General features: G+C 34.6%; 2 protein-coding genes across 10 annotated transcripts in view; both read left to right on the top strand.

Moving 5' to 3' along the window:
• The first annotated feature begins 865 nt into the window (after positions 1 to 865).
• LOC126866155 (methylthioribose-1-phosphate isomerase) lies at positions 866 to 3,223 on the top strand. Of its 2 annotated transcripts, none has more exons than XM_050619393.1 (5): positions 866 to 1,322; positions 1,701 to 1,936; positions 2,010 to 2,164; positions 2,294 to 2,502; positions 2,581 to 3,223. In XM_050619393.1, the coding sequence occupies exons 1-5, from the start codon at positions 1,191 to 1,193 to the stop codon at positions 2,860 to 2,862; spliced, it is 1,014 nt and encodes a 337-aa protein (XP_050475350.1). In that variant the 5' UTR covers positions 866 to 1,190; the 3' UTR covers positions 2,863 to 3,223. The 2 variants fall into 2 exon arrangements, with proteins under 2 accessions (XP_050475350.1, XP_050475349.1); XM_050619392.1 differs by having other exon boundaries at positions 902 to 1,322; positions 2,010 to 2,218.
• A 733-nt stretch (positions 3,224 to 3,956) lies between these two features.
• The window catches only part of LOC126866152 (tropomodulin), a 118,923-nt gene continuing 95,434 nt past the window's right edge, over positions 3,957 to 27,445 (top strand). For 6 of the 8 annotated variants that reach the window (XR_007689787.1, XR_007689788.1, XM_050619379.1 and 3 more), the window contains exon 1: positions 3,958 to 4,461. Coding sequence is in view for 5 of the 8 variants with exons in the window: in XM_050619379.1 (XP_050475336.1) it covers positions 4,285 to 4,461 (177 nt within the window). In the remaining 3 variants the exon portion in view is untranslated. Of the gene's footprint in view, positions 4,462 to 27,445 lie in introns of all 8 variants that reach the window. The other 2 variants (XR_007689786.1, XM_050619375.1) reach the window with 1 other exon arrangement.

Genomic DNA, 27,445 nt, shown 5'->3' with positions numbered 1-27,445 from the left:
GGATGAGTAAAATTGCGTCGGATAAAATACTCACGGTTTGTTAAAATTGAAATATGATGGATAGAATATATATAGAAACGTTTTTTTAGAATTCCGTTGAAATAACTCTACCGAAATATGCACCACGTTGCGACGAAGCCAATGAATTATAAATTTTTATGACGGAAATATTAATTGTATTAATACTTGGAGGAAATATCAATAAAATAAAAAATATCAATTCATAATTTTCGTTCACGCTTCTATATGTACATAAATGTATACACATTATATGTACTCAATTCAACAATAACAAACATAGAAAAATGCGGTGATCGTATCTTTTTTGTATAATATTATTCGGTTGCAGTTTTCAACGACATCGTTGGCAAAATACGCTGCACTTATCTTGCAATGTACGTAGAACACTCGTAAAGAAGGATTATTTATATGTACTTAAGCTGTTGGTATGATAAACAGGGATTTTAACGTAAAATCTTTAATTTATTGAAAACTGGAAATTATTCGAGATATGATAAAAATCATAAAATGTTTTTGTTTTAAACAAATAAACATAGTTGAACTCTTATAGAGTTCTAATCTCTGCGTAAGTATCAACAATCAATGATAAGCATGACAATATTGACAAACTGAATATAACAATAATTTATAAAGTGTTTGAGACGTACTGTACAATTTCACTCCTTATGAGCGCCAGTTACTTAATGAAATTAAGTTTTAGGTACAGTTAAGCTAGGTACAGGTAGGTATAATTAAGCGTTAGGTACGTCGCTCTCTTACTGTAGAATTTCGTTTGTTCTTTTCATTATTACATATTCTAAAGATTACTGGCAGATTGCTTTATGGGGCTGTAAATCTTCGTGAAAGTGTTGTAAATGCGGAATAATTTGAATGGTTCGCGTAACGGGATTTCCGTTTAAGAAAGTTGTCCGGATGGTGGACAGATGGCGCTGAACGAGGCTAATTCATACATAGATACGGCTACGTACATACACGTGATAGTTACACGATTCGACGGTACGGTAGACTTCGAGTCACGGTCGTCCGAAGTGCACGTGAGCTTCAAATGAACGGGAACTCATTTCATTCAGAAACTACGAAGCCGCGGTTCTACTAGCCGCGTCTCGAATCTGCACGTATATTACCCAGCCAGTGTTACAGGACTTGTGTTTCGTATTTGACGGATTAAAATGACGTTGCAAGCGATTAAATGGGAAAACGGCAAGCTGGAGATACTGGATCAGATATTGTTGCCGGCAATCTCCCGATACATCCCTGTCAAAGGCGTGGAGGATGGCTGGAAAGTCATCAATAACATGCAGGTACGTTTATCATGCAAACAGTCTAAAACTTCCGATCGTTTCTTCTTTTTTAATAGTTGAGAGTTTGATTTTATAAAATATCAAAATTACTGTCTTTCATGGTTGATTTTGTTTGTGTCAAACGTAGGTTGTGTACGGGTATAATAGTGAGAGATATCGTATACAGTTGTATTTATTGACAAGCAATAAGAACTCAGAGTAGTTAAATTGTAGTAAACTGTGACAATTTAAGGCGATTCGCGCGAACGGAATTTTAATTGGAAGAATTAGTTGACTTAAATCGTTCGTTGTATATGGAACAATTTGCCACTGTTTCAGTTAACAGAATTGAAGATGTTTTTGCATTTAATTGTAGTCCACTTTCTGTAATATTCATAGGTTCGAGGCGCACCAGCGATAGCTATCGTGGGCTGTTTAAGTTTAGCAACTGAGATTAGGAATGAAGAATATATGGACAAGAAAAGTCTACGACGGGATATAGAAGGCAAATTGAATTACTTGGTCTCGGCTCGACCAACTGCTGTTAATATGAAAATAGCAGCAGATGAATTAATTCAGTTGGCTAATAAGCTTAGTAAAGATGAGACTGTTAATGTAATTGAAATGAAAGAAAGGTATAAGAATTGGTCTAAATCAAACAGATTAATTTGATTGCAATGTTGTTACTATTAATGATGCTGCTTGTAGGTTTATCGCAGCCATAGAAGCCATGTTGGAAAAGGATATCGCAGATAACAAGGCCATTGGGGACTATGGAGCTCAGGAAATTCTGAAGAACGTGTCTGGGGACAACTTCGTTAGAATCTTGACGCACTGTAACACTGGCAGTCTTGCAACAGCAGGTTATGGCACAGCTTTAGGTGTTATTAGATCCCTTCATAAGAGAAATAGTCTTGGTAACGTTTGCATGTTCTAGTCTCCAGCTGTAGACAGGATTCGATAAAGTTATATAGTGTGTATTACTGTTACAGAACACGCATATTGCTCTGAAACAAGGCCATATAACCAAGGGGCGCGACTGACTGCGTACGAATTAGTTTATGAAGATGTTCCTGCTACTTTAATTTGCGACGATATGGTGGCAGCACTGATGAAATCAAGAAATATCTCTGCAGTTGTTGTTGGTGCAGACAGGGTTGCTGCAAATGGCGATACAGCTAACAAAATCGGAACTTACCAGGTAATACGTGCTTCAATTATGTCCATTGGAATCTTCAAAATTGTTATAATATACTTATTTACTTTTGTTTTTTTACAGATTGCCATAGTTGCTAAGTACCACAATGTTCCCTTCTATGTAGCAGCTCCTCGGACTTCCATAGACTTTACTATTCCTAATGGTGATCATATAGTCATCGAAGAAAGGCCAGAAAGGGAAATGACACACATAAACGATCAACGAATCGCGGCACCCGGAATACAATGTTGGAATCCAGCCTTTGATGTAACCCCAGCTAGTCTGATTAAAGGTATCATTACGGAAGTTGGGGTATACAGACCCGAAGATCTGATACAATTGAAGAACTATGAAAACTCATAAAGTATCGATTGATTACGAGCAAAGAATCTTCTGGATGCATTTATAAGAACGAATTAATCGGTAATTTCGATGTTACAACAAATTGTTGCCAGGCATTGTTTATTTAAATACTTCGAGTTATAATAAAATTGTTGGCAGATTACGCTTATTTGAACACGTTAAGCCTGATGGATGCAGCAAAATGTACCATGGATATACATATTCGTATTAAATGCCTTATTACTCCGCTGTGATTTTTATATATATATTTATAGTGATGAATATCTCAAACAAATAGTTGTATTGATATTGAAAAAAGAATCAAATATTGATCAAATGGATCATTGGCATAAAATATAAGATAATCGAAAACATTTTTTAATCATGTGTTCTTACAATTTTGCTCCACCCGAGTACCACCAGATGGCGCGAATACCTAAACTTCGACAATACAGTGTGTAGGATCGGCAACTTACGATTTTCCAACGCGTAAACAACTTAATTTTATCATAAAACGAATTTTACATAAGTGTAGATTACGAAATAGTTTTGCGGAATACGATAAATAAATATATACTACAAATTTATCTTTAAGTAAAACAAACCTTCAGAAATTCTTGTCTCGAACCGCGTCGAATTCAAAATTACATTTTTTTTGTTTCATTTTACTAATTCTCCTTACAAATTCATCTTTCACGCAATATAATAATTTCTCACAAATGTACGAGAAACAACAAAAATAAATGAGTGAAATAACCAACAATAAGAATATACGTTATAGAAACGAGTGAAGCCCATAGTGTAAGAATCGATTTCTTCCATAATCGATAAGTCTCGTGAGTTGTGCGGCTTCTTGGCGCGATTTCTTGCAGACCCACTTCAACGTGACTAGTCGAGAGTCGCGATTTTGAATGAAAACAGTGGATTCGCTCAAACAGTGATTCCTATTGAACGTGATTTGCGGCGAATATTTATCGTTCGAAGTGAACGACGAATTCGACACTGGGTACACAGCTACGACGTGTGTAGTTCCTTTGGAAAACTTGAGAATCTATTTTCGCCGTTGAAAGGCGCGCGGGAACGCGTTCGCCGCGGGTTTCTCGAGCCGTGATGCTTTAGTACGGACAGTCTCTTTGCTTCGTGCAGAACTTCGCCGATCCCGGAATAGTTTCGTCGGTTGCTCGTTGAAGTTGTTCGCGCGGCTGTTGCACGGGCCAGTTTTCACTTGTTGCGAGCGTGTTCGTTCGCGAATTCCGTCATCGTTCTGGTAATTCCAACCGTCGCGTAATTTAATTTTTCTTGGCGGCTCCTGCCTGTGTATCGATCGAGAATAAAGAGGAAGTATCGATAGTATAATAAAAAGTATCGAATTTCTCTTGAATCTCTTCGGTTCATTCGTTGACACGATCGTTCAACCTGGAAGCCGATACGGAGAACGCGGGGATGGATGTGACGGACGTCCTCGGTCCTGACGCCCCGTCGGCGAACGATAAGGATGTTGTAAACAACGATAACAATAATGGCAACAACGAGGACGATGAAGCGCCCACTGTGGAGGAGACGTACGAGGTCACCACCACCAAACGCAAGACCGTTCGGACGAGCTACAAGATCCAAGAAGTAAGTGACAACATGTATAAGTGACACGTGCGATTACAGTAACTGAGATTCGTTGCTGGCGCCCCTACGTGGGCGTTTATCACAAACGGTTGCGACGTGCTCCCTCCACCGCCTTAAATTTTCGATTCTACCGTTGGATGCGAGAAAAGCGATGTCAATGGATAGCTTTATTAAAAAGTATTTCCACATGAGATACTTTTACAACATTAGAAAGACATATGTATACTATACATATATTTCTTGTATATAATGACGCGTTTCTTTAAAATATCTATGATATTTAGAGTTTTAATATTTCTACTTCATGGGTTTATTATAATAAGAATCACATAATTAAGTAACTAACGTTAGATAAATATAGTAAATAACTTTGTTTATTTAAGTTGATGCTATTTATTTAATATTTATGTAATGTTTAAAAAATGATACATGTTATATTTGGTTCACTAATATACTCTATCAATATCAATTTGTAAATGCCATAACCTCATCAACTTACAAATATAGCGATAGAATTTGGAGGAATTATAAAATGAAGTGAAGAATCAGTTTATTTGATATATCCAACAGGACGATTATAGTTCTCTGCATAATTAATACAAAATGGACGTCAATATATCGATAAACGACTAATCAATAGGATAATCACAGGAACACATCGAATGAAGTGCGTGGAGATTTAAGGCGGTTTTTTTTTTTAGAGTTCCATTCGTGCATGCCAAGAATAAACGCAGAGACTTGTGTTCGACTACGCTTGCTCGAGAATCTCGGTTCATTCTGATATTCGTCAAGGATAAATGGACTTATTTCGAACCGCGGATTTTCGTAGGATTTACCAACTTTATTTGGCGCGTAACTTTATTCGGTTTCGTTGATGCCCGCGGCACCACCAACAATGAGTAGACCGCACACGACGCTACACTGATTTGTATTTCCCGCGAATACTTTCTCCGAAAAATTCACGTGATTTTTGTGTTATAACTAGACTGTGAATTTTTATGCTTTTATGACGAATATGCAGGTGTGAAATGTAATATACAGAAATATATAAAACATCCAAAGTATATTGCCTTGGTTAGTTAAGATATCTGTTATCTTTTTCATTCTTCAGGATGTATTGAAATATTTGAAGTTCATTGTGTTATTTACCTATTAAATAGTTATATCACATAGGTTGTAAACTGTTACGAGATAATGATTAGATATTAAAATATCTCAGTTTATAAACTGAATGAAGAAAAATAAAGATAGCACAAAGAAAATGATAAAACTTCCGTTTTCCCCAATTTCGGAATGTTAGGGTATTTTAATTAACGATAATTATGATATATTTTTCGTTATAATATTTAGTAGTTAAACAATTCTGTATCATTCTTTAATTATATTTATAAACATATGAATTTGCATAAATATCGGCCGTTTAATAATAATATTTGTTTTTATGCTATAATAATGTTGGTATACTAGTATCTGATACGATACAAATTTTTGACGTTTCTTCTTGAAAATCTTGTGTGATATAATTAATGACACTTAAATTGATGTCGATTATTCGTGGATTTTATTTGGGAATTAGGATTGATCGAGTCATGTGCAATTAACGAAGTGCTTTATGGCTCGCGTAATAAATAAAGATAGAAGATATTGTCGAACGTAGGCGGATCAAAGATGCGATAAATTGAATAGTTATGAAATGCATAGGTCAGGTCTGAGTTTAATGGTTTTCTAATTTTAAAAGATAATTTTCAATGTTGTTTGTCAATTTATTCTCTGAAGTCCGGTATCTTCTGTGAGTTTATTTTATATCTTTTATAAACAAATAATAGGAACAATAAAATGAAGTTGTCGTCCTAAGTTGGTAATTCTTGAAAATAGCATATTGCTATATTACCAGTAAGAGTGATCGATAAAATCGGAATAAACTTAATCGTATACTTTGTTCAACATTTGCGCAAAACAAACTAAAATTTTTTAATATCGTAGATATACCTTTCCGATTTTTCTTCAATATTCCAATCACGCAAATATTTGAATTTCGACACACGAATTCGATACTTGCAAATATTTCGTAGCTTCGAGGTATTGGAATTTTTTCACAATATTTAGTATGATAACATATAGTTTTCGAGGAGAGATATTTTTTAAAGTACACGGGTCTTAAATTGTTATATAATTAAATGCGAAATTATAATATTTAATTATTCTATTTAATTACCATCAAACATTATCTGTGTGTAAAATTATAGGCCCTAAAAATACCATTTGCAGAAATCTGTATAAAGATAATTATTTCTGACAATTCTATTGTTTTTATTGCGTGTTAACGTTGATAGTTAAAAGATTTCGATATTCTATAATTTCGTGCGACAGTTAGGCTGTTAAGAATTCTATAAATTTCGGTCGTTGTTTAATAATATTTGAAACGAATCGAGATTTCACTGCACGTGATGCTACGATTAAAACCCAACTTAGTTTACTCGAGCCTAATGCATAAAATCAGCGAAGAAAATCTAAACATAAGTTCTAAAACAATCGTAAACACACATGCGGCCCATCTCTAATTCCTAGTTGAAATCATATCTAAACACATTTGCGCGATAATATCGCACATTAGTGCAGTTAGTACAATAGCAATTTGAATTTGGATAGATTTCTTATCATGAATTTATAATAAAATTTCAAGATTTTATAATTAAATTTCAATTATTTTATTTTCTATTAATTAAAGATTTAAAGTCTTTTAGCACTTAAGATTCTTTAAAAACATTTATTTTTGATAACACAAGAATTAGAAGAATTTCTATGAAATACTCAGGTATCCTTCCAAAATATTTTCTCCAGATCAAATTTGCTTTTAACAGAGGAAGGAAAATGCTCAATTTCATCCGTATAAATATTTCATTAATCTTTTCGAGTACTTTATCCAAAATTTTTACCGATATTTAAATCTTCACCCAAAAACCAATTGTAACACACAGCCATAAACCTACATTCTTCGTTTCCTCATATTCTAAACAGGCCGCAGAACATTAACAATAGAGGAAGAAACCTTGGTCTCCCTTTACGTTTACAGACGGTTGGCGAAATTTACAGCAAACTCAACAAGAAACATTTTTCTTCAATAACAAACGTTCTCTCGAAAAATCCAAGCAAAATCTTTCAAAAATAGAAACGGACGATCCAAGATCCAGAGACAAAGAGTTTCAAACGATTCATCAAAGTTGGTTGCTTCGTTCTTTTACAGCTCTAACGAGAAAGGGAAAGGGAACAGAACCAGTTCCACGAAGTTGTCCGGTATTCATTGAGACTGTCGAGCTTTTAAAAGACAAAAGGGTAATTCGGGCACGAAATTAAATGGACGCGACGAGGCGACAAGCCGCGACGTGGAATAAGAAAGATTAGTCGGGCGGCGTTTAATGCAAAATGAGCGGACAACGGGCGCGATTTACTCAGATTCTACGTCATTGTCGGTACGACGCGACGGTTTTAGATCTGGCAACGGACTCGTTTCGAACGGTGAAACGAAGATGGGGGGATGCGATGTAAATCCCGACCGATGAATATCCGGTGAACATCCCTCACGATTGGGACTTCCGATTAACGATAATCACCTTTTGCTTCACGTCAATTCTCTCAGGTGTTGTCTCGTTTCGCGGAGAATTTGCTATAGTGAAATGGATTGCCTGTTGACTTCATATGTGTTTGCTATTTTTTGATTTGTGTCTTATGATTTTGTCTAGTGGAATTTGTATGCTGTAAATTTGATAGAATGTAGGAAAAATGTTTCATAAGGTTAAAATAAATAAGAGAAGATATTAAAAATCTATTGTACGTGTAATCTATTTTTGTCGATAGATCACCTGTAAGGAAGTTCTACGTTTTGCATTTTGATATTAGTAGTGCAGCTCAGAGTGGAGTCTTTCAGTGTATTTATGTTATTTGAACTCTACAGTAATATAATTTTGCCCTCTTGAAGTATAAAGGACTGAAAATTTTGTGTACAGGTGGGAACAAAAATCAGAAATTAGAACATGTTCTTTTGTTTTATTTCGTTGAAGTATATGTAGTAATTGTTACAGTCAATAAGATGTATATCTGTACTTTTAAAATTCTAATTTATAGAAGATAATTAATTCAAATTTCTAACAAAATTTCTAATTTCTAATTTCATACACTATCGTCTTTACATAAATCGCCTTTTTTAAAAAGTAACTAAATCCCGTCCTTTTTTTAAAGATTCTCTTCCCGAATAAAAATATATACAAATTGCTCTCTACCGTGAAAGCAAATATTCACAATACAAAAATTCTCCCTGCACGCTGAATCTTTCCACGCTTTCAAATTATTTTCTACATAAAGTTGGGATGCATTCAAACAAAAAAAAAAAAAAAAAATTCATCGTGAAAACAACCATTTCATGGAAATACTGGTGAAAATAAGGGGATAACGTTTCGACGACAATAGAAAACGCCTGTACGGTAGAAAGGTTGCCAAAGCGATTCAAACGAAAGTAACGTTCGATTTCCCATTGCTTGATGCTGATTTTACGAACCTTTGCTCGCGTCGATAAATATTTATTTAATTAAAGTCAGTCGTCGCGGGTACGTGCGGCATCGGGCGGAAGATTTCAATAATAACTCGCGTCGGAATCGGTTGGGCTTGGCAAGAGGATAATTTCAGCCGGCTGTCTCTCTCCGCCGGACGTTCCATATAGACGTGTCGAAGATAGACATAGTTTTGGCCGTCTTGAAGCATTAATCCCTGAAACACACGTGTGTAAGCTCAGGCCTGCTGCTTCGAAGCCGCAGATAATTCAACTAAATCATGCTCATCGTTATTATCATTGTTGTGTCGCGAGGGTAGACGTTGAATTATCACCCGCATAAATTTCATCGTTGCAAGGGGGATCCACCCGCTTTCTGTGAACGTTGAAATCAGAGAACTAACGAAACAGAACACTGAAATCAGAGAACGAATTAACATTAGCTGTGCTCCAATACTGATCGCGACAGGGGTAACCCGTTTCCGGTTTGCGTAGCGGATGACGTATGGCGTGTTGGCGGTAGCTTTGTTTTCATATGATAGTGTTGTTTCTGAAAAATTTGAGGCGGTTTAGCGTTCGGTTTAAATTTGGACCAAGGAGATATTTGCAGTTGTTTGCGTAATAGTAGATGGACGCATGGGTTTGATAATACTTGGAAATCTAACGGTAAATGAGGACTGTTTTCCTCTTGCGAATGTTCTATTAGAGTTTTTGGAATATCAAGGGAATAGTACAATTGCTCTAAATTTCAGACGCTTGTAAGTTAGCATTTTAAAGTGATTTTATAATTTTAAACGATGATGCTCCTTTTCCTACTTTGTGGAAGATGGACATATTTTCGTTATAGGGTTTTACAATTCTTATTATAATAGATTGTGATCATAATATAGATTTTTAATTCTATAGCGTAAAGGAAATGGTATAGTTTCATCGAGTGATTGAAATTGAAATCGCTAGAGATAAGTGTTTTATGCTATCTTCAGAATATCGTTCTCAGTTTTTTTTACAATTTTACATATTTTCAGGTCTCTTAATAGTTGAAATAAATTATTCCAAGAACACTATCACAACGAACAGAAACTATGTTTTTTAGTGAGTCTTACACGTTCCTTGTATCATACAGAGAAATAAAATGTCTCAAACATCGGATCATTAATTTCTACAAACGAATGATTCAAACGTTGATTGAGGCGCGGAAACAATTACAGAGGACAAACGTGAGACCTAGCTGAAGGAGTGTTGCAATTTGTTACTTGAATCGTCGTCTGGGAGCGAATAAGAACTGATAATCGTTCTTTTGTTGCACAGATGACACTGCTTAAGTCGAATAAACAGGAGCATCGTCGAAATCGGCGATTGCTTTCACGAAGGAGCAACCAGGAACGAAGAGGAAGATCGTTTTCTTTCCTCGTTCGTATCGGTCGATAATCGACTTAAAAGTGGCAGGTCGATCCGCCGATTGAATAAGTCGATAAATCGTCGTTAATGCGCTTCTTGCGACCGGGAACGGATTCGAAAGATCGAACGTTCGCACTGACTTGCTTTTAAAATAGAACCAAGGTCTGGGCGAGGCTTCGATCAGCTTTCGTTTCGTGGATCCTCAACATCTGTTAAAAAATATATTTCATCCAACAGGATTGCGTTTTAAGTTTAATTTTTATTTTTTATACGAATTTTATGCTATCTCGCGGTAGACCAAAAGATTTGGAATCGAAAAAAAAAAAAAATGATGTTGCTTTGATTTATCGCCGTTCTGCCGGCTCGGCAAACGAAAGCTTTCGACGAATTTTCAGAGATTATTTAATAGCTCACGATCTGTTTTTCGTTTCATTGATAGGAACGTGGAGGTGAAATTAAACAATGAGTGTTGGTTATAAAGCGTGCCGTAAATATTTGGAGGTTGATTAAATTTTGGATTAGTCGATGCGATGAAACAGGTTTCAGTTGAACGTAGTTTTTAATATATTCGGATCCAATAAAATTTTAGCTATATTCATATTTTTATAGAAAAGATATTGAATCTATCGCAATGTATTCCAGTAGAGTTATTCATATATATTTTTAATTCCATAGTTAATGTTTGCAGTTAATTGGAAATTGCTTTTCCCTAAAAATTACAAGATCGATGAACCTGCGATTCTACACGAATAATTCTTTCTCTTATTTTCAGGAATGCGAAAGACAATTATAAGAAACCAAATAATTTTCGAAACTATTCTCTTGTAACAAGTATCCTAATTACTTACTTATGGCAGCTTACGTTAGTATACTTAACCCAACAGATTCGAATCATAAAATAAACGTTAGTTTCAATGTCTCTGTATTTTCTATTTCAAGCATCCATAGTTTTAGAGAGATCCAGCCTGCAAAGTGATTTCCTTGATAGCGGCAAATCCTATGGTCGGCGAGGAGCAGATTGCCCGAGGAAATTTATTCAAGCACGTGCTACCCGGGACAAAACACCCGGCAATTTAGTTGATGCGCGTTATATCCACGTTTAGATGTAAATACGATGTCAGGTTGGTTATTAATTCGGTCTAAAGGTAAAACACGTTGCATTTACGAGGTGATGCTAAGCTGTGTGGTCTTCGCGGATCATATTCATTTTTCCTAATCTTTTGTCCTACGAATTTCATTCGTCTTTCGAATCAACGTTTCGCATATTTCGTGCACAATGGCAACAACACATTTACAATATACTTGTTCGCGCGTATCCGAAATTTTCGCGAATTTTCACGATGGAAAGTGAGATGAACGGGCGAACGAGAACACGGAAATTTAGATTACTGGCAACGCTAGAAGCGTTGAAGCGTAATCACACGAAACTGCGGAGTATATCCGCGGCCGTATGCTTTACAACGCGCAAATATCCGGATTTTGTAGCTGGCAAATAGGAATACTCTATTCGTTGTCGTTAGATGTCCGTAACGTATTTGTAGTTTTGCACAGCGGCAAAGTAGACTTTTTCCTTTTTCGTCTGGACGAGACTAAAAGGGAGTAGTTTCGAAAGCAATTTGTCTTCTAATGATTTAATTGTATATTTTTAAGAGCAAGAGGAAGATTTCAGATTGACTAATTTTACGGATTTCGAGCAAAAGGAATTTTTAAGAAATACTTCGAAAAATTTTCTAAGTTTCCTGTTAGAAAATAATAATAGTAATAACACTAGTATTTAGTATTTTCATTTATTTTCAATTGTAAGAGGAGGAACACAGTTGTTTTGAATTATTCTCGGATCAATTTTGCAGGTTTTTAAGGAAAGGAATTTTCGAAACACTCTTAAAGATCTATTTTAAGTTTCTTTCTATGTATTTGATATTTCATACCGGTTGTATTATAAATATTTTAATTGACAATATTACAAGAAGCGTAGAGTACCAGAAAGTTTCAATGATGTTAATAGACAATTTCTTACGGAGAAACCCTGGTGTGCAGACTATTTTTTTCTCTCTTCTTGACGAATGCTCATTGTTTCTAATACTATGAAATTTTCATCAATACTTTTATAATAATATTTAACACTGTGCTTGTTACATCCGGTGACTCTTTACATAAATCAGAATCCATCCCTCGATCAAGACGGCCACTAACTGTGCAAATATAATTAGTCGGACCGCAATAATTCTAATAAAAACTAAGCATTTTTATTTTACCGTTAAGGCCCTTAATTGTTATAAAAGTCGGAAGGTCGGATTTTTCTCACGTTCAATGGTCATATCCATCTGCAAGCCACCAAACTTCACTGGTTTGTTATCCTTAGATCAGTCAACATCTCTTGACTAATTTTTATCCGTTGATCAGTCAATGTCTTGACTGGTTTTCGTTCATTGATCAGTCATCAGTTGTAACTTACTATTTACACGTCTCTGAGAATACGTCTGTACGTACGACGCGTAATTATTTATATCTACAAAGTTGTTGGAATAAAGTATATATTATAATCTATTACTTCAGTGTTATAATCAGTCAACCACCTCTATTATCCTAAACGAAATAGGGGATCGACCAATTCGTGGCGTTGATTATCTAATCGTAACGAGAATTTACGACTCTCGTTGACGCGATCTAGTGCGAACGATCGAACAGAGCTATTGCTTAAACAAAAAGTTTAACGTACGAATGATGACTAAAGATGTTTGCAAGATCATACTGGAAATGTTGATGATGTTTTGATATCCCAGATTCACTCTTTAAAATAGACACTAATGAAACAAAAATAGTTTTCAGTACTGTAAACGATAAACAAGTATTACAAACATTCTGGGACCTATTTGCTGATGTACTTTAATTATTATTTAAAACTAAAAATAAATATGTCAACTTTGTTTAGTACTGATTAAGGTATACAATTCTTCTAGCAATGAATAATTAAAAGTGCGAATTATAACTCCGATAATTAAAAAATCCGAAGTAAAAGAAAAGAATTCCCTGATATCTTTGATTGCTTAGGTTTTTTAATGTTGCGACTAATGAATTATATCGCTATTTAGGAAATGAAAAATACACGATAACTAGTCGATTAATATTTTATAATCGTTATTTCAGAATCCAGCGCAATGAAATAATTTTCAAAATACAGAACACAAAATACTTTTAATTGTTCGATATATTGATTAACCGATACCAATTTCACTTCCCAACAATAACAAGGTTGACCGGTGTACATATACGTATAGAGGCAAGAATGAAACTGTACGAAATAGAATTGTAGAGTTGAATTCAACTATCAGGAAAAATTCTAATGGAATCATGTAATTTTGAGTAGAAACGAAAGGAAGGGAGAGAGAGAAATCGGTCATCGTCGCGCCAGAGAATCAACGGTTCAACGGTTGCCAGACAAGTAACTGAAAATTACTATGATTAATTGAACGTCAGAATCACGACGAGTAATTTGCACGATGAATTTCGCAAACTGCGAAAGAGCCATCCAGTTTACGCGTGGACGTTTCCGTCCTATTTCTTATCGTTTGCTTCTCATTCTTCGCTTAATTACATCGAAACTTTCGTTGCACATTCCTTTCATCGTTTAACGCGATTACAAACTTTCTCCTTTTTCCCTTCCCTCTTCACATTTTCCTTTTATTTTTCAGATTTGTTTTCTCTGCGACTCGTAATTAAATAAAACGAATCGAATCAATACGGTGGGTACAAGCGAAGGAAAAATAAAATAATAAAAGGAGAAGATAAGAAAATCAGGGAAAAGAGTAAAATTTGCTCGATGAAAATTGTTGGATAATTTAGTCTCTTTGGTTGGCTATAGGATTTATGGAAATGAATCTAATCTACGCGTGACTAATTATTCAACGGTCTTAACTTGTGGCTTGGGTGACAGTGAGCTGCGAGATTTATGGTGGTAGGCAGTTACTCTGAAACGTTTAGTAGGTTGTCATAACGATGTAACTTTACAGTGATTCGATATGTAATACTAATGACAAGATGCGTTTCTCTGTTAGTCTTGTTGCTAGAATTTAATTTGAAAGTGAATCTTTGTCAGATGATGTTTTTTTCCTTCATTGAAAATAAATGAATATTCATATCAAAGTGGGATTAATTTATTATACACAAGTTAATTTGGAAGTTGATTTTATTGCAGGAAGAGTGGTAAATGTGAATTAAAATGGATTAATAACGAATTAAATAATACATTACAGTAGATTGGGTAATAAAGGCAAATTGAGATTAAAGCAAATTAAGGGCTAATTAATTAAATTGCAAACCACATACTCGTGCGTATGTTTAACAAAATTATTTTCATAAATGTGACAATATGTTCCTACAATTATATACGTTTCATTTATTATTATTTCATTTCATGAAGAATATTATAAGTTATCACAAAAAGGATGGAGATAATAATAACTATTTAATTGTTAGTGAAAATGAATTAGTTTATCGACTGAAATAAAAGCTAAATAATTAGCAGTTATAATTAATGGACGGTTGACTGTAATACGACAAAAACTGAATTAAATGAGCGGGAAACAGGAAGTTCTGTGCTTGCATCTTTGCAAGCTGCTGACGGTGCTAGTGTAAGTAAGATGTTGGAAGCCCCTTAAAAAAAGACGAGACTTACACCCGGAAGCTTAAATAGTATTAACTGCAAGAAGCTGAAAGCCTTGAAGGTTCAAGTTACAGATCGTGAGATGAGATTTCTTCTTATGGAAAAGGAAGTTTTAAACCTTCTATAAAAAGACAAACAATTTTGCTGCTTAAGGTTTTTGTATATCAATAACTATAGCTTTTAAAGGAAATAGCAAACATGCAAGAAATCAAAAGGCATTCTGAAAAAAAGAAAGAAATCTTAAAGATTAAGACTTTGTTGATTGGCAATATAAAAAAGCAATAGAAAAAATCTATTTGGAAATAAACTTTTTAAACAAATTTTCTTCTAAAGAAATACCTAAAATTGAGGATAAATAGTACAAATAGTTTATGAATTAAAGTAATCAATAGGATAGAAAGGTAGATTGAATTTCGCACGTGTCTGACCAGAAACAAACCATATCTACTTACGCTCTCTTTCTCATCCTGTTATTGTTTTACATACCATTCTATTGGTTGTCATTGTCCGGAGGTATTGATTAATTAACAGGAACTCTTTTACGATGTTTCGCCGTAAAAAGTTGCGTATAAAAAATTTGCATAACATGTATCGGAAAACGTTAATTTTTTTACTATTAAGCGTTATTTTAATTATGTCCCCTGCGAAATTGCTAGCTACTTTACAGTTGTACATTAGGAAGTTGCAGTTAATATTAATTACTAAATATTGAAATTCACATTTTTATGCACTAAAACCGTAATTTTTTCTATTTTTGATATCTACATCGTTTACCATTAAACAATTTTACTTTTACAATTGAACGAAAGGTTCTAAATATATAAAAGAATACTATTTAAATTTCTGCATTGTTTTCTAAACACAAAGCTCACTGAAATTTAGTAAATCTAACACTTTGACTTAAGAACGATGAAACGATAAACATTTCTTTCTGACAGAAAGATCACACGAAAAAATCTAGCAACAAATCTTTAAATCGATTTTGATCGAAAGAATTCAGATTGCTACAATTTCGACGAACACAAAGTTCGCAACGACTGCTCGATCATTTCGTGTTCTTCGAGTATGAGCATTCCTCGTGTGCATACGTAAAGACGTAAACGTACGTACAAAGGACGATGCATGCATTCGAGTACGTACCTCGTGGTTCGCGACATTCTTGGCACGAGCGAGGAGTCTTGACAAAAATCTCGCTTCGGCCGACCTTGTGCTTCGAGGAGCCTAAGGTGGCGACATCGTGGCCTTTGCAATTCACACCTTCGATAAAATTCTAAACATTCGCAATGTCTTTTGGCAATTAGCAATCAGACTGTTGCTGAACAACTGTTGACTCGGTTGAACGATTTTTTTTCGTGTACTTATGGTGTGTCGATGATTTGAATCTGTGTAGGTTTAAATGTATAAGAGAAGAGTAAGGGTTTTTACAATTATGAGTTAACATTTTTATAATATACAACGACAAGCATGCAAGTAGGACAAATTCTTATATCAAATTCGATTGAATTTAGTTTGTAATTATCACTTGAGAATAAGAATTTGAGAATTGTTCCATATGTATAGTACTTCAAAGTACAGGAAATGTATTTTTAAATGCTATGATATAGAAAAGGAAGAAAAGAGCTTTTCACAACAGGAAAGATTGATTTTGATAAAATTCATAATTTTGAAATAATTTCTATAATAATTTTTTTCGTATTTTTAATATTGGACTATATCAATGTTTACAAAACAAACTCTGAAGCGATGGCCAAAATTATTTCTTATAGCAAGAATATTGAGAGAATATGATATCGTACGAAACCAGTTGGCAAAAGCTGCAAACTACGCATGATACATATTGTTATATGTATTTAAATCGCCCTTTAATCTTATATTTCTGTTCATCATTGAAAAAGATAAAAACGTCAAGCGCATATTAATCCCTTGTTGATGAACGTCGACAACGATCGTCCGAGCTTTCAGTTTATAATTTATCGATATCCTGAGAGCTTAGTATTCTTGTAAATCGTAGCAATTACGAGATCGATGGCCGCTCGCGAGGCCGACGAAGTCTGGGTCGACGATTTTGGCGGAAACATTAATCGCGCACGATGACATCATCGTAGGTAGAAGCTACACAAGGTCGTGACAGCGTTGGTGATGCTATCACGAATAATTTCAGGATGTTCACTCCGCGTTTAGTCAGGCATATGCTTTTAGGAATGACTCTCGACTAGCTCGTAATTTTCATTTGCTTCGTCACTTAGAACGTCAGTGAAAATTTACTACTCTTCGTCAGTGAAATTGAAGTTTTCATCTTGGACTAGGTACCATCAAGTCTTAATCAAATATTAAAAATGTTCTGAAATGATTCTTCATTATTTATCGAAGTTACAATTCTTTAGATAATTCTCCTAGTTGTCAACTGTTTTAAATCTACTAATAAATATACAGGGTGGTTGGTAACTGGTGGTACAAGCGGAGAGGAGGTGATTCTACGCGAAAAAAGAAGTCGAAAATATAGAATAAAAATTTTTCGTTTGAGGCTTTGTTTTCGTGAAAATCGACTTTGAATTTTCGCTCGGTACGCGTGCACTTTATCACGTCTCGTTATAACGGATCTCACTGTAGATTTTTAAAAAAATTAAAAAAAAATTTTTATTCTATATTTTCGACTTCTTTTTTCACGTAGAATCACCCCCTTTCCGCTTGTACCACCAGTTACCAACCACCCTGTATATAATTAACTACATACGTCTCATTGACCATAAAATCGATCGTAAGAAATACAAATTCAAGATAATATGACGAGAATGCCATATAGAAAACAGTAAATATTCAGTTCTTTTAAGTGTTAAATCCCACGCGATAATGTTAAACCCCATAAGCTTTAATCTCAGTTTTTTCAGTTTGAAAACTAGCGGAGACAGTGAAGCGGTGAAAAACTGGAGCAACGAATATAAAGTGCAAACTGTTTACATATTGAACAATCCATTCTTCCAATCGCCTAAATCTTCATCTCTCCAAATCTATAACGCACGAACTAAAATAATTAACAGGTCATCCGACTGTACCCCAAGCCGCGAAATTTCAATACCTCAATAAAATTCTAAAATTTCCTCGAACGACGGTCGTTATCGATGCCAGGATAGCGTGGGCCAGCGACGATTCGGTCGGATATTTCGAGTGGTCGTTTACAGAGGCTGTCGATGGCGCGATCATCGTGACGTCGATAGCTGCGTCTGTTTCAGCAGCAATTCCACGTCATTGCTTGCGGGCTGACTTATTTATATTCACAGTACGACACGGTAGGCGCTCGCCGCTATTTAGACCTGTTGCAGTCGAAATTGAAATTCTCGTTGCAGATGCTAGCCAGCCATCGTATCGTGGCCGCTTCCTTGGCAACGTCATTCCCAATGTGAATTACAACGTCGATGGCTGCGTCGATACGAAATGCGGTACACGTAAATATTTTTGCTCGATTCTTTTAGCGACCCCCTTCGAAACAATGTTATATCGTACTCGTATATACCTTCGGACAGCATAGAGTACTGACGTTTATGCGAACATGCGATGAAATATTCGTTCTACTCGGACGCAGTTCGCCAGATTTGTTGGGAACACATAGTAAGTCGCGTTATTGATTATAGCGATGAAAATGGTAGGTTAGTGATGCAGTTTCGCGTGAGAGCATGAGTAAGAATTGCTTTTAGTGGCCGTATATACTCAGGACGCTGCGTTGAGGAAATTTTCTTTGTACGTTCCCCGTGAATAACGGAGTTCTTGATGTCTGAAAAGATTTGAAAATGCTCTTAGGAATATGTTTGATAGGATGAGTGATTATATTTTTATGTAAAACGGTCAATGATCGTCACATTGATTAGGTAAGTATTAGGAGAATGAAGGAGAATGATTTGGAAATTTCTTTCGAAAGATGCAAGTAAATCATTTTGGGAAAGAATGATATTTTGTATAACGCTTGATCTCTTTGTATATTATATTTATAAATAAATTAATGGCGTTGAAGTAAATATTACACGAAGCGTGTTAAAGTGCATTGTTCTTTCGCGAATTTAATGGAGAGAGATGTGAGGAAGTAGATTACGCGCTAGTAGAAATGGACAGTCATAGTCAGACTTTACTTTCTTCAACGTTTAACGTGTTCATATTGATATTTCTATCTCTTTCTTAATCATTTCTTTTTCAAATATGATATAATATTGTTTTCCTGTAGTAAGATGTATCTAATGTGCGTCTTTAGTCCAAAAATGTAATACATTCTTTTATAGTTGTATACTCAGATCGTGTTGCAACTTTTTAAGTGCACCTTTCTTATTCTTCCTTCCTTCGTAAACATTTAAATATCTAAATATACGCATAGTAAGAATTCTAGTAATAATTTTGTATGAATTTTACTAAATATAGATTGTTTACAACTATGAGATCTACAAGATAATAATTTTCATATTATATTATGTGTAATACTTACTAATATCTCTGGATTTAAATGTACTAGTTTTACATTACATGACATTTATTTAATTATATTTATTCGGATTTTTAAAAGTTACTATTGTACATTAGCCAGAATAACAGACAACGAATCAAAAGATTTACATTGACCAACTTTCGTGTTTCCTTTCTCATTCAAACACTAGTTGCTAAACTGTAATTCTAGCGAAGATATAAATATAGAGTTCGTTCAAAATATTGACTAGGAATATTCCTTTCGGAATTGAATCCGTTTACAACGTAGATAAAATGTTAGTTTATACGGCGAATTCAAATATTAACGTTGGCCGCGAATCTGCAATTTTCTGGCTCCGTCTTTGTCCTTTTGCTTGCTCATTAATTAGACCGAAACGTCTCAGCATACTCGATCTACAGCAAACGACGTGTCTGAAACGTACCTCTATTGTTTAATGCATAGTGACAGCACGATGAATTATCTTTTAAATTAGGAAACGATTAAATACACATAATGAGGAACTATTAGATAAATCAACGATTTATTTTAGTCTTTCATTAAAATTTGTCAGAAACTTGTCATCCAATGTTTAATTAATTCTAGAAGTTTATTTAATTTCTAGTCTCTAGAATATATTATTTGCTAGCAACGAAAGATTTTTACTTAAATAATCTGAATAAATCTGAAAATGTTTCTGTTTCTTAAGGCGAAATGTAATGTGAGATATCAAAATAAATTATTGCAAGTGTTCAAATATATTCGTGAACACTATATACATCACATATCTCTACAATAATCATCATAAGTAAACGTATATAAATAAAACATTTGAATACCTCCAAATAGATTTTCTTTTACTAATTTTTTTATTGTACTTACGTATTTTATTATTCACATATAATAATATGAACAATATGAACATAAATCTAACCATTTACAAGTCTACTAAAAAGCTAAATTAATGATATTTCCTCGATACAATAGATATCGTATAACAGATTTGAATAAAATTTCTCTTTTGAAGCTCGTGTGCCAAAAGTGACTCGAATCTCTGCTATTTAGCGTCTCCACGGCAGTTTTCCGCGATTATTGAGGTAAACGGCAATCGTTGTGAATAATAGGTTGGAAATGGAGTAACATCGAGTAAATAGGATGGCCTTTATTCAGAGGTCATGCAATCTTGAATGAAATGCACCAGTTGGCAAGCCGAGTAACGCCAACACGTCAAAAGATGTACCATGCATATCCGAGGAAGAAGCGAGATCAAACGTAGAAGCGCAATATTGTTGAATGGAATGGTAGGCCGGGAAATATTAGTGTGAAATTAGATGATATTTCGACCATGATTTAGACTTTAAGCTGTTGAATGGAGGGTAAGATACGAGAGAAAGTTAGAAGTAAAGGACAAAGTTATGGTATTTAATTAAACAAAATGTTTTTCACTTAAGAGCAGAGTGCATTCTTCTTTAAATATTTGATGCATTGCCCGTAACATATGCAGACCAAATACTCGGAAGTCAACTGTTTTTGAAATTGACAGGTTTATTTAGGAGTAGATCCAGTCCATCGTTATAGAAAAACATTTTAAATCTTCAAAAGGAATTATAAGTCATAAAACAAACATATCTGGCTTTAAGTTCAATTAAATACAAAGTGAGGATAGTTATCATTCGTTGAATGTTAAACAAGATAAAAGAGAGAGAATCTATCTATAGACAGGTGTCCGTAATGTAAATGGTATAATTTAGTATAATTTATATCTTTAAACTTTCCCTAAATGCATAGAAAACCCCAGTCTATTCACTATAATTATGATATGTGTATTAGGAGCCAAATTTAATAGAAGATGTAACGAAATTAAATTTCGATCGTCTGCTACAACACAACAGAAAGTAAATCTTCTACTTCAAATGCCTCTAAACTTGCCTCAAACGGCCTCAAACTCGCCTCAAACTCGCCTCAAACTCGCCTCAAACTCGCCTCAAACGGCTCCAAATTTGCCTCAAACGACCTCAAACTCGCCTCAAACGGCTTCAAACTCGCCTCAAACGGCTTCAAACTTGCCTCGAATGACTTCAAACTTGCCTCAAAAATTCTCAAACCGAGCTCTGACGCTTAGATACCGGCACACAACGAACTTTGAGGGAAAAATCTTAACGAAGCCGACAGAAATAAGCAACGCGTCGACGTTGGACAAATTTCTGGGCTCGCTTCGTTGATCGAAAACTAAGATCGCGTGGTATCGTTGCAAGTTGGGATCCAGGGGCAGTTTCTGTCGGCGTGCAAGAAAGAAAGAGACAGACAGATAGTGACGAGGGTAGAGAGGCTATGCTGCTTCCGTTTTGGTTTCTGGTCGATGCCTCTGGCGTCTCAATTAGCGAACACTCTCTCTGTCTTGCGCCCCTTTTGCTCTTTCTCTCTTCGTGGTTGGGTGCTCGGTCATGCTCGACGCACCGAGGCCGATCCGTGGCCGATTCTCGAAATAGATTCACTTCGTTGTCCGTCCTCGCTGCTTACCGCTTATCCTTTTCTCGATCCCGCCTTCCTTCGGCCCATGAATCTACCGAATACCAGTTGCCCTGCGAATTGATCGCTCTCGTGTTGTACGAGTTTTGTTTGGGCTCATCTCGAGCGAAATCGATCGGATTAAGTACGGTGGAATGTGTCGCGTATTGGCTGGCTTAGGGGTTGGAAGGTGGTCACTGGTGGAATTATTGAAGAGAGGAAGAGGTTTTGAATAACGCCTGTTTCGTACGAAAGAGGAGTTTGAGAAAGTAGGTTTGCACGCGGGTAAATTTGTAGGATATTAGTGGAATTTTATGGAGAATTCTGTAGCTAAATCGAAAAGTGGAGACTAGCACTAGAATTATCAGACTGATTAAAATGATCAATTCGTAATTTTTCTTAGAAATGTTGTAGGTGCGATTGCTAGAAATTTCACCTTTCGTTGCATTATATTTGTATGAAAAATAGATTATCTATATTATCGTATTTATATTAAATCGATAAATAAGCCGAAGTGGAGAGATCTGTGGCAAGTAATTACTATCGCGGAAGGACTTCCCATCGAAGTTGACAAATTCGAATAAGACAGCAATAACCATAAGGTCGTAAAAGTATGGGAGTTCTCAGAAGTGTGAGAATGACGTACTGATGATGAGAATTCTAGAATCAAATTTAGAGGAGAATTTAGAGGTTCGTGTGACTCGTTTCTCTGTAGCTACGTAGGAATAAACAATGCATAATGAGTGCAAAAGTTGTCGCAGAAAGCTCGCAAGGGAACCTAACAAGGGAATTTCAGAGAGAACGTCAAGCAGTTATGCATATCGAGACGGTGAACGGAGAAAATTTCATAGAAAAGCTAAAGACAACGAATTTGCTTCGAGAATTAATCAAACGTGTTTAGAGAAGGAATAGTCTCTTGTACGTTTTAATTATCCTTGCAGTATTTGTTTCGAGAAAACAGTGAGCTTATTAATTTAACAGTCGACTAGACATTCTTAAAATAAAACAAGGTACGATATACTACGTGTTCGAGGATTACGGGATAGTATCGTTGCATTAGAGTGGATCCATATTTATTTCATCATTTTCTTGTGATAGATACAAATGCTTAGAATATTAACAGAATGTTGCGCTCCATCTCAAAAAGTATTATTTATGAAGGTAGTATTTTTGAAGGTATTTATTGGATGGAAACTAATTTGAGCACGGACGCTCGTTCACTGCCAGTTTCGTGGAACTATAGATTATATAGCTCGGACACTCAGCGTTATTTGTTTCACTCGGAACTTTCTCACTGTCTTTTCTTCTCCCCCTTTCCCCCTTTTCTGTCCAATTATCCGCTTCCTTTTAAATAATTCAATAATTTCCAAGAATATACTGTCTTCGTTATGAATGTAAGATATCCTGGTTAGGAAATTGGTCAATATATTATCGATTGTCTTTTATTGACTTCTTGAATCTTCATAGAAGCTGGTCTGCCTGACCAGTTGGTTGTTTTGCTATAAACAATTTATTAAATACAGTACATTTCTTCTTGAGACCGTATTACTTTAGATATACATATATACAAACAGATAAAATTATCCTTTGTGATTCTTTGTTATTTAGCGATTCGTACTTCAAGAAAGTGAATTATGAGGAATGCTGGCTTTGTTGTAGATTCTGAAGATATATTGTTTTATTTCTAGTATATTAATTTCATTCTTTATTATTTGTTTAATGATTCATCTATAAAAAGACAAATTTATTTGACATAGGTTAATTCATCTATTTGTCTGTACTTAAAGAAAATGTTGATTGGGAACCAATGCTTTGTTTCTTAATTATTTTTATATAGTTCATCGGAATATGTATGAAGGTACGTTCACGGAAACATTCTTCGGAAAGCTTTCTAATTTTAATTATAATACCATGCTTTTTATTCTTTTCCGTCTTTATTGTTCGTTACGGTTAAGCGACTTGAAATTTTAAATATTTCCCGGGGTAGTTTAATAATATGATAAAAAGTTATTTTCTAGAAGGACGCATTAGAATTAATATTAATTTAAACATCAAATACAGATAAATAAGCGCAGAAATTAAACACGAATTATAAATAAAAAATTGTATTTGTAAAAGAGAAAAAATTATTTCTTACTTTAAGCAAAAATCTTTAAAAGATGATCGTCAACTCTAATTAAGTAAATTATTAAATACTATAGCGTGGAAAGAAATGTTCAGTTTATTGTTCACACTGGGGCGTTCGTTTTATTCGATCCGTCGATGAACCTGGTAAACTGATCGTGTACACCTAAACTTAGATCCAGCTTCTACGATACGTGGTTCAAATCGGGACAGAAATACGATAGTAAGTGGTACCAGCGATCCCGTACTCGTGACAGAAAATCCTTGGTCAATTTTAATGGGGTTTAGGCGCCAATATATCGTGTGACGAATCGTCGTCAGCTGGTCGCATCGGACCACTGCCATCATGTTCGTCGTATAAGTATCATTGTCCTCTGTCTAATCTCAAGTGGATGGAAGAACCTTGTTTCTTGATTGCAACAGCTAATTAAAGTTTGATCAAGCTGTTTGTAATGCGTTAATATGTTGACGAATGTGAAGAAATATTAAAATGTTAGATATACTTGAAAAATGTAGAATGGAGAAATGGAAACGTGTGATATCTTGTTCTTACAGTTTGTTCATAATTATTATACTAACTTTAAATTAAATTGGAGTTTTATATAGTATAATATTTTCGTTGATAATAAGTAGCATAAAATGAAACATCGACGAAGAAAAATTCTTCGATATTTTATGTTGCTGTTACGATTTATTCGCAATTATTGAAACAGGTGTGTAATATTGATAATATCTTTATCGATAGAGAACGGAATGAAACATATTGTGAAGAGAGCCTCTATATAATAACTATTAAATTTATTGTCACAGACGGCGAAGGAAAATTTATCTTTAGTAAAATATATCTCGGTTATAATTTTAAACGATTGACGACTACATTACAAAATCCACGGTAACGAGATCCGATAAACGAATTTCAATTCAATATTGAGATTCGGCTTATTTTAATACGAATATACTAAAAAAATATTGCAGCGTTGTTAAGCTGGCGAATAACTCGGCTTAAATCACATCGAATAGGAAAAGAAAAACAAATTGGAAATGTAATATTTGCATTGGAAATTACAGTATGAAATCCAATATGAAACTCGGCATGAAATATAAAAATTCCCAGAACTACATTTATAACGAATAAAACCATAAATTATTCACGTTGATGCGTATTTCCTATACAAATATATTTCTCTGGAATATAAATGCAGTAGTTCTCGCGTGAAATAAAATTCAACTTATATCTCGCGGATAAAAAAACATACTGTTCGTGTCGGAAAGATATGCATTCGCTATAAATGTACTGTTCAATATAATTACCAGAGTCAACAAATTTCAGTATTGTCATGTTCAATAACATAAATAGAAGTTATATACACGAACTACAAGATACCTACTGCAAACATATATTTAGTGAAAAAATTAATATACCCATTTTAAACATATAATAAACATATACCTACATTAAATATTTTGTAGCTTCTACGTACATTATCAAATTCATTTCAAACTGTACCAACATAGTCCCGATAGTCGTACTTTGTTACGATACTAATGAAACTTCAAAATCTTTCGAATGATACATATAATTTATTCATAAAAATCTTCGAATAATTTCGTGAGCTACTGTACATATTTTTAACCATGGACACGCACACATTGCAGGAAAATAATGAAGAGACACATTGTTGCAGACGGATCTGGCTTCGATTGTAACTCATAGCTATTTGTGTACTTACGTATTCATATATTCGATCCGAGGTTTGTCCATCCAGTCGAAAATAAATTTCATTCGTTCATCTCGGGATGAAACGATGTGCGAACGTAGATATTGTTTGGATCGCTGTTCATTTGTGTTGAAATAGACGTGTATAAAATTGCGTCAAATTTATTACAGTTACACATCCCTAGAACGTGATATTCGTATAAATAAGATGTAGAAAGTTTAGTTTCAGTTAAAGCGGATATTGATAGATTTTAATTATTTAGAGTAGACAAACTTTTAGACGAAGCTTTGCGTATTTCAATTAGTTATTAACTAAGAGTTAACGGTCCATTTAAAGTTTAAGGCACAAGTCTCGCGACTGGAGAAATGGAACCATTCATTAAGCTGGATCTTCCATATATACTGGAACATTCTATAGCACCTTGATATCCTATGCAACTTTCACGTTAACTACTAAAATTATAATACTAAAATTACGGCGTCGTTTATTTATTAAAGAATCTTAAAAACTTGCACTGTTTCCTTAATCACAATTGATAGTGGAACGAGCTACAAATCTAGTAAATTTTCTTTACGATTGTGTTTGAGGATTATACAAGAAGAATATAATGAATATAATGAACTGAGATTCAGAATAAAATAATAAAAATTTCAAAATGAAATTTCTTTATATACGAAGATGATTTCTTATTGATTTACGAAGATTTATTCAACTGTTTGATACTGAATATACCGTGCATAGATCATTATGATTAATATGATGTGATGGAAATAAACCTACAATACATAATTTTGACAGATTTAGTAGTTCCAGTATTAATAATTTCACACATCATGCGACTTTCCACGATTTTTCTCGGCTGGTGTCTCGACCATGTTTTCATTGCTTCCTCTTCAAACAAAGGATCTTCTTTGCTGCGGTCACTCGAGTCCGCTCATAAAACGCCCAGACGTGCTTAGTGGATACATACATATCGCAGATAAGATTTACGTTTCTCTTTGAAGGCTTTCTTACCCCTGTTGCGACGAAGACGTGCAAACGTCCCATAGTTTGATTCACGCTGGAAGTTTTCGCGTGCGTACCGAACCCTTTTTCCATGTAAAAGTAATTAATGAGACCCGACGTTACTATACTTGTTATTGTCTTTGTTTAAAATTGGAATCCTATGCATCCGTGGCAAGCACTTTTGGAAATTTTGGTTGCGCCGAAAAATCAACCGAACCGAACTAATATTATTAGCGAAGATACGAGTTATTGGAATTAATAAATGCCATTAATATTAGTATAAACAACAGTAACAACTAATTAATGGAACAGAACTTTGTATTCGTGCAGGGTTGCGATTCAATGTATGTAAGTGTACATGTATTGTACATAGAACAATCGCATGAGTAGTTTGGTGAATTATATTAACTGGGAACGTGTCGATCTTTGCATTTTTGTAGCGTAAGTTCCATTGAAAAAACCTGAAGTGAACTAGAAATTCCAAGAAGTCTGTTCAGATTCTGAATCCGCGTCATAAAATCATTTAATATGCGAAGTATTGCATAGAATCGAATAATAACAAGTGCAGTAATAATTACAAT

This window comes from Bombus huntii, chromosome 5, assembly GCF_024542735.1.
Source record: "Bombus huntii isolate Logan2020A chromosome 5, iyBomHunt1.1, whole genome shotgun sequence".
Lineage (NCBI taxonomy): Eukaryota > Metazoa > Arthropoda > Insecta > Hymenoptera > Apidae > Bombus > Bombus huntii.
The sequence above is the reverse complement of the archived record's forward strand: the minus strand, read 5'-3'. Positions and strand labels throughout refer to the sequence as shown.

Coding starts and splice junctions, on each gene's coding strand:
- LOC126866155 (XM_050619392.1), top strand. CDS start 1,191: ATGACGTTGCAAGCGATTAAATGGGAAAACGGCAAGCTGGAGATACTG. Junction 1,323..1,700: donor AAGTCATCAATAACATGCAG/GTACGTTTATCA, acceptor TAATATTCATAG/GTTCGAGGCGCACCAGCGAT. Junction 2,503..2,580: donor ACAAAATCGGAACTTACCAG/GTAATACGTGCT, acceptor GTTTTTTTACAG/ATTGCCATAGTTGCTAAGTA.